The sequence below is a fragment of the Terrapene carolina genome, unplaced genomic scaffold (genome assembly GCF_002925995.2).
Source record: "Terrapene carolina triunguis isolate 2854851 unplaced genomic scaffold, T_m_triunguis-2.0 Scaffold629, whole genome shotgun sequence".
Taxonomy (NCBI): domain Eukaryota; kingdom Metazoa; phylum Chordata; order Testudines; family Emydidae; genus Terrapene; species Terrapene triunguis.
Window position 1 is genome coordinate 6,746,321 of NW_020664980.1, and position 7,315 is coordinate 6,753,635.

Sequence of the window (7,315 nt, forward strand, 5' to 3'; positions counted from 1 at the left end):
TCTGGCAGGCAGGAAATGATTTTTCACACTATGTCCTATCTGACTTGAGTCACATGGTACTGAAGGAAGAGTGCTTTATCTCCTGATAGGATAGATTCTGCATATCTGACTACCAGTGTTTTCTGGCTTTCAAAGTCACCTTCCCATCCCCAATTTTTCCACTAAGAAGTTTCTCAAATACAATCAGACGATGTTCTTTATACACCCTGGAAGGGGTGATACTACTGCATTCCTTTCGGTATTCCAATAGCAAAAGAGAGAAAAGAAAAAAAAAAAAAAAAGAGAACTGACCGTAGATACTTCTGTCATGTTTGGGTCTGAAATTACATCAAAGAATTCTCCTAACACCATCCCTCAAAGGAAACGGATCATTTTCCATTAAATTTCTCACCTAGATGTCTGCATTTTGAAAACTGCTCTCTGTGATTTATTTTTCTTACTACAAAGGTCAGTTTTAAATGTGTTTTTACTGCTTACGTGTTTAGGCAATGTTAAGGGTAGTATAACCAGGGCCCTACAGTCAGAAGTACAGGTGATTTGAAGTTAGACTGGCTGAAAGAAAACTGATGACTTCAACATAACTTAGAGACTCATCAGTACTGAAACTCAGAAGCTGTTTTGTTCTACAGAATCATCAAGTTACGCAGCTTATTCAATACCTCGGTGGAGAAATGATTCTCTTTCCAGGTATACATTCTTTTCATAAGCCAAGCCGTAAATCATACTTCCAAAAAATATCCCAACACAACCCAATTTCTATTAGCAGAGCATACCTTATACTATAAAACTTGCAAGTAGACCAGTGTTGCACCATGAAGCTTATACAGTTTTTTTCCCCAGTGTAAAAATATACAATGCTACTGCCTATTTGTTGCAGTGTAAGGTCCAATCAGTACTTGTCTGCTGCAGGCTCTACTTTTGTGCCCTTTCATACTTCTCCAACCCAGACCACCGTGTTACCCCTCCTGATACCTGAAACCTCACAGTGTAATGTGTTTTGTCTCCCATTAATAACAAACAGTGAATTCTTAGCTGGTGTAATAAGATACTGTCCAAATAATCCACTGTCTTTCATAATTCTGTTGTAGCTGCTCCAGGGCCAGTCTTTGGACATGATAGGCTCCTTTAAATTCTTCAGTACATTCATTTTCCCTGTTGACAGCTCTACAAAAAGCACATCGGTTTGCAAATGTGACGTAGCATATATATAGTACTGATTGCCTTCAGTGAAAGAGGGTTGAAATGTCAGATCAGATACATGTACATTTGTTTGTAAGTCATAAATCAACTTGATTTCCCCTTGGATGGTTATTGCCTGGACTTTAATCCTGCCACTGTCTTCAGCTGCACTGACCAAATAGCGTCCATCAGGGGAAATATAGGGCGTACCCGATATGTCACTGTTAGGGCCAATCACAGAATCTGTAACACTGTCAATAATGAGCTGGGGAGGTGCTATTATTGATGAATTTTTTTTACATTGGACAAAGAAGTAGCCGCCCAAATGGGTATAAGCCATGCTCTGTGGTTTGCAGCTATAGTTTCTGAAGCTGATAGTCTTGATGTGGGTCACAGTTTCCAGGTCAATTTTGTGAACTGCAGATTTCGATTTGTTAAAGATGAACCCAAATCTGAAATATAAAACATGACACTGGCATCATCTCTGGAGCTGTGGCAACAGGCTTGAGAGAATACTGAAATCAGCAGAACTCGCAGACTCCAGTTGTTTTCTATTGTGCGTAATAATGTTCACTTTTCTCTATGAAACCGCTAACCGCTAATTCTTCTGTTATGTGCTCAAAAAAACCCCCTACGTTTTTGGTTAACATGTCATTACGATCTAGGGACATGACCCCACAAGCCGTTATACATGCAAGAATTCCTGGCTCGCATGAACAGTCCCATCAACACCAGTAATCGACCATGGGAACGGTGTGCAGGATTGGGCACTTTATGTGTTATGCTTGAGTTACAAATTCTTCTGATGCGATATAATTCAATGTGTATTTCAGATGTTTTATAGCTCCAAATCACAACTCCTTAACTAAAACTTATTTTGGACCTAATCCTAAAGAGGGGAGAGGATGCAAAGAAAACTTCAAGGCATCTTTGTGCCCTTTGATTTTGGGCCAGTCCCTTAGCATAAGTTAGAGCCATCTGAGAGGAGCTCTAATTTACAGGTGCTGCCATGGTCCCAGGGGACCATTATGGCAGCTGGGGCTGCTGCGGTGCACGCAGTCTGTGCCATGCCCTCACACCATCTGCTGGGAGGATGGGTGGCTTAGGAACTTATTGGTGGATCCCCTCAAAACAGCACCACTGCAGTGGAAATTGGGGGTCTTTGTTTTCAGTTTTGAGAGAACAGAAAATAAAATGAATACCAAATAAAATGTTCTATAAAAGCAACAAGCTGCAGCGCATTTGACCTTTGTTGACCAGAGAAAAAGGTCAGCAAGAGCCAGGCAATGTTTCTACTTAATTTGAAAGGAAGACAGTAAAAACGGCACCTTTTGTGTTCCCTAGGATGCCGGTATTCACTTGCGCGAGTGAAAATTAATTTTACATGGAATATCTTTTCATCCATTCAATACAGAAAGAAGGAAATTAAGTGAGATGTTTGGCTGGTCTTTGAAAGATTATGAAATGTGACAAGAGACTTGTTTTCACACAGTTAAAATATATATTTTGCTTCAATCAGTGGGTTTATTTCTTTAAACTTAAGCAGCATGTCAGTGAGACACTCAGCAGTGATTTCACTGCTGAGGAATTAGCCAATGTACTGTATGATCCCTTGAAAATCACTGAGCTTAGCCTTAAATTTTCCCATTATGCTCAGATCCTTTAGAAACATCACTTAAAACAGCTTCAGGAAAGATTAACATGGCACTAGGTGTGGAGGAAATAGGAGATGACACCAGTGTTTCTCCTGAATGAGCACGCTTGGACTACTCAAAAAAAAAAAAAGCCTTCCTTTACAGCATTTCTTTCAAGACTCCCTTAATACTTGGCCAAGTGCCTGAATAAGAGAAAACCCAGGCTTTTATCATAAACTTTAATTTGAAAAAGTGGGTCAGACTGTGCATTATGTGCACAGAGCTGCTGAAGAGGTCCTATGCCTGTGTGAAATCTGTGCTCTGAAATCTCAGTGAAAAAACTTGCTCTTAGTATTCTTTTAATGGACAGCCATCGAGTCTGTAGGGCAGCCGGGGAACTAACCCCGCCTCCAAAAGGGATGTTACTCACCCTGGGCACTAACTGTAGTTCTTCAAAGATGTGCTCCCCATAGGGGCTCCACTTCTGGTGCATGTGCACCCCAAGTGCCTTTAATTGGAAATTTTTATTATCAATGTCCGTTCAGCCGACACGTGAGGATATCAGCAGCATGTGTGATATCCTCACACATGCTGCTGATAGCCTCACGCCTTGCACTGAGGCTATATCAGGTTGCACGGGCAAACTGCCCCTCAGTTCCTTTTTCACCACTGAGCCTCAGAAGGAAACTCCAAAGCATGGGGAAGGAAGGTGAGTAATGGAGCAGTATTCCCATAACAAGGAGGGAACTTCAGACTCGTGTCCAGCACAGAGGAAAAAAGTGCATTGCCAGCTGTTGCATCGGCGCTAGAGGCATTGACAAAGGCATATGTACTGAAGACCTTGTAGCAGCTCTTCAGCTCTCACATACTGGACATTTTTAAGTAGAGCCATAGATGTATGTAGATTGTGACCTCATCAAGCAAATGGCGAGAACCCTTCAATAGTGGTATGAAAAGCTCTTAAGGCATCCAAATGAACCTTGAGAGAAATAAGTAATAGTCCTGTTTCCTTTAGCGACAGCATATATTCCAGAACAACCAGACGTAAGGCAAATTTGGGGGTAGCATTTTGGAATTCACCACAGTGACTAAACGTTCTCCATTTTTGAAGGTAAGTATTTCTGGATCTTTCCTATTTTTTAAATAGTATCTGTTGTAACTCTGCAGAACAGACTGACTCTAACCCTGCACATCATTGAGGAGCCATGCCTTTAGGTGGAGAATGCTCACATTGGGAATGTAGCAGACCGCTGGCATCCTGGGAGAGGAGCTGAAGAGGGATTAGAAGATATATCGCTGGACAAAGAGCAAGGGGAAACCATGCCTACCTTGACCATGTTGGGGCTATTAGGATAACTCTTTTGTTCACCACTTTGAGAATCAGAGGCATCGGGGGAACCACATAAAACAGCTTCTTCATCCAAGTGAAGAGGAAGCCCCTCCTCTCCCCCAAGGAATTGAGACCTAACTCCTCCCAATTAACAGAATACACCTCTACCCCGATATAACGCTGTCCTCGGGAGCCAAAAAATCTTACCACGTTATAGGTGAAACCGCGTTATATCGAACTTGCTTTGATCCACCGGACTGCGCAGCCCCGCCCCCCTGGAGCGCTGCTTTACCGCGTTATATCTGAATTCGTGTACCGGGTCACGTTATATCGGGGTAGAGGTGTAGTTGGCATTTTTTGTTCGTAGCGGTGGTGAAGAGATCAATTTCTGAAAATCCCCAAGTCTGAACTAAACCAGCAATAACTTGGGAATCCAACTCCCCTTTCTAGTCTTGGGAAAAAACACCTGCTAAGAGTGTTGACTGTGATATTTTGCCTGCCTGGGAAATAGGTTGCTGAAATTCTTATGGTATGTTTTATGCTCCAATTCCATAACCTTCATGCTTTGGTGCAGAGGGAAGGAGATCTCACTTCTCCCCGCCAATTGATATAGAATATGCAAGCAGCATTGTCTGTCATGACTTTGGTAGACCTGTCTGAGGAGAGGCAGAAAATGAAGGGAGACATTTCTGACTGCTCTGACTCTAACAAGTTGATATGGAGGGCTGTTTCTTGGGGTGACCATCTGGGGGTGGTCTCAGAGTGAACATGTATTGTTAGAGCATTGAGGTGCACCCCCCATTCTGACAGAGATGCATCCGTGGTTATGGTTAATGAACCTTCCACCAGTCCAGGTAGCAATTAACCTGTTGAGGAACTGACACTGGTTTGGCAAGAAAGCTGATCTGAGCCACCCCTAGAAACAGCGAAGGCATAATCTTGCATGTTCAGTCACAAAAATGCAAGCTGCTATGTGATCTAGAACCTTGTAGGGTTGCCAACCCTCCCAGTTTGGCCGGGAGTCTCCTGAAATAATCTCAATCTCCCGGAGGATACTGAAGCCAATCCGGGAGATTTTAGGCTGCTAAAAGTCTGGCGGCACAGTGGGGCTAAGGCAGGCTCCCTATTTGCCCTGGCTCCGCGCCGCTCCCAGAAACGGCCAGCATGTCCCTGCGGCCACTAGGCGAAGGTGCGGCCAGGGGGTCTCCGTGCGCTGCCCCCGACTCTGCTGCTTCCATCAGCCGGGAACGGGGAACCGTGGCCAATGGGAGCTGTGGGGGCGGTGCCAGGAGGCAGGGGCAGCACACAGAGCTGCCTGGCTGCCCCTGAGCCTAGAGCCACTGCCGGACATGCCACCACTTCCGAGAGCCACCCGAGGTAAGCACCGCCAGGCCAGAGCCTGCACTCCTCACCCCCTCCTGCACCACAACCTCCTGCCCTGAGCGCCTTCCTGCACCCAAACTCCCTCCCAAAGCCTGCACCCCAACCCCCTCCCATACCCGAACTCCCTCCCAGAGCCTGCACTCTGCATCCCAACCCCGTGCCCCAGCCCTGAGCCTCCTCCTGCACCCAAACTCCCGCCCTGAGCCCACACCCCTGCCCTAGCTGTGAGCCCCCTCCTGCACCCAAACTCCCTTCCTGAGCCTGCACTCCCTCCTGCACCCCAACCCTCTGTCCTGGGCTCAGCCTGGAGCCCCCTCCCACAGCCAAACTCCCTCCCAGAGCCCACATCCCCTCCCACACTCCAACCCTTTGCCCCAGCCCTGAGCCCCCTCACAATCCCAAACTCCCTCCCGGAGCCTGCACCCCAATCCCCTGCCCTAGACTCAGCCCGGAGCCCCCACCCACACCCCCTCCTGCACCTCAACCCCCTGCCCCAGCCTGGTGAAAGTGAGTGAGGGTGAGGGAGAGCAAGTGATGGAGGGGGGGGCAGGGCCTTGGGGAAGGGGTGGGCCAGGGCAAGGGTGTTTGGGTTTGTGCGATTAGACAGTTGGCAACCCTACCTAGAAGTTGAAGACTGTTTCTGACTGAAGTCTGGGGGCTCCCTTGAATAATTCTCACACAGTATGACAGTGTCATGATGTCCATGGGAAGGAAGGCCCTGGATGCCAAGGATGCAAAGGGGCCTAGAGTTCCCTTGGGACTGATGGGGAGGTCTCCTGACCTGTCTCCAAAGTGAGGCAAAGAGAGCACTCCATCATTAATAGTCACAGCTTGATTTCCTGGTCCTTCCATGGCTTGGATTTGAGGGCTAAACAAGACGTTACACTTAAGTGGGACATGTGACTTTCCCAGGCAACAAACACACGTAAAGTGTCCGTTGCGACTGGGATAGCCTCTTTACACACAAGGCAACATTTAAACCCCGGTGAACCGGGCATGCCCTATGCAGGGAGGCTTTCCCCAGAGGAAATAACACAGTCTTTCAATAACCAGTAACTAACTACTTCTACTTACTAACAAACTAAGTAAAAAGAACTCAGCAAGCAGCCGAGGCAAGCCCGATGCGGATGCACTAAGCGTTGTCTCAGGACGACGCAGGAACTGAGGGCAGTTCACTTGCACAGCCTGATATAGCCTCAGTGTGAGACACGCAGGTATCAGCAGCATGTGCTTGGGCCAAATGGACACTGCTAATGAAAATCTCCGATCAAAGGTGCGTGGGGCACATGCACATCTGACAAGGAGCATCCATAAGGACACTACTTGAAGAACGGCTAGATATTTATCTGAATTAACAGCCAGTTGAACGTGTCAAATTACTGTTTGTTTCCGCGAGCAGAACTATTTACATTGGGTCAAAGCCTGCACATAGTCACACCAATGTCACTGATAGTGTGGCAGTCATCAGTAGAGCCCCAATCCAGCAACTAACTTTAAGTTAAGCATGTGTTTAAGTGCTTTGTTGGACTGGGGTCTAAAAAGCAGAATATGGCACACAACTAGCTTAACTGAGCTATATTGGCTACATAAAATGATTAGTAGTTGCGCTATAACATGGTAGCAATATAATCAGTTACTATGTATTGATTTCAACAGTTAACATGCAGTGGTCACATTAGGAAATAATGCATATTATTTTGAGTTAAGTTTGTTAGCTAAATTGTAATTCCCTTGGAAATAATTGTAATCACAATACACGGTATTCTTTTTTTTTTTTAAATGCATGCAC

At 45.8% G+C, this 7,315-nt stretch overlaps 1 protein-coding gene across 1 annotated transcript in view; it reads right to left on the bottom strand.

Moving 5' to 3' along the window:
* Positions 1 to 378: 378 nt before the first annotated feature.
* The window catches only part of FSTL4 (follistatin like 4), a 485,177-nt gene continuing 478,240 nt past the window's right edge, over positions 379 to 7,315 (bottom strand). The window contains exon 17 of the mRNA XM_026659459.2: positions 379 to 1,631. Coding sequence (XP_026515244.1) covers positions 929 to 1,631 — 703 coding nt within the window. The 3' untranslated portion in view covers positions 379 to 928. The remainder of the gene's footprint in view (positions 1,632 to 7,315) is intronic.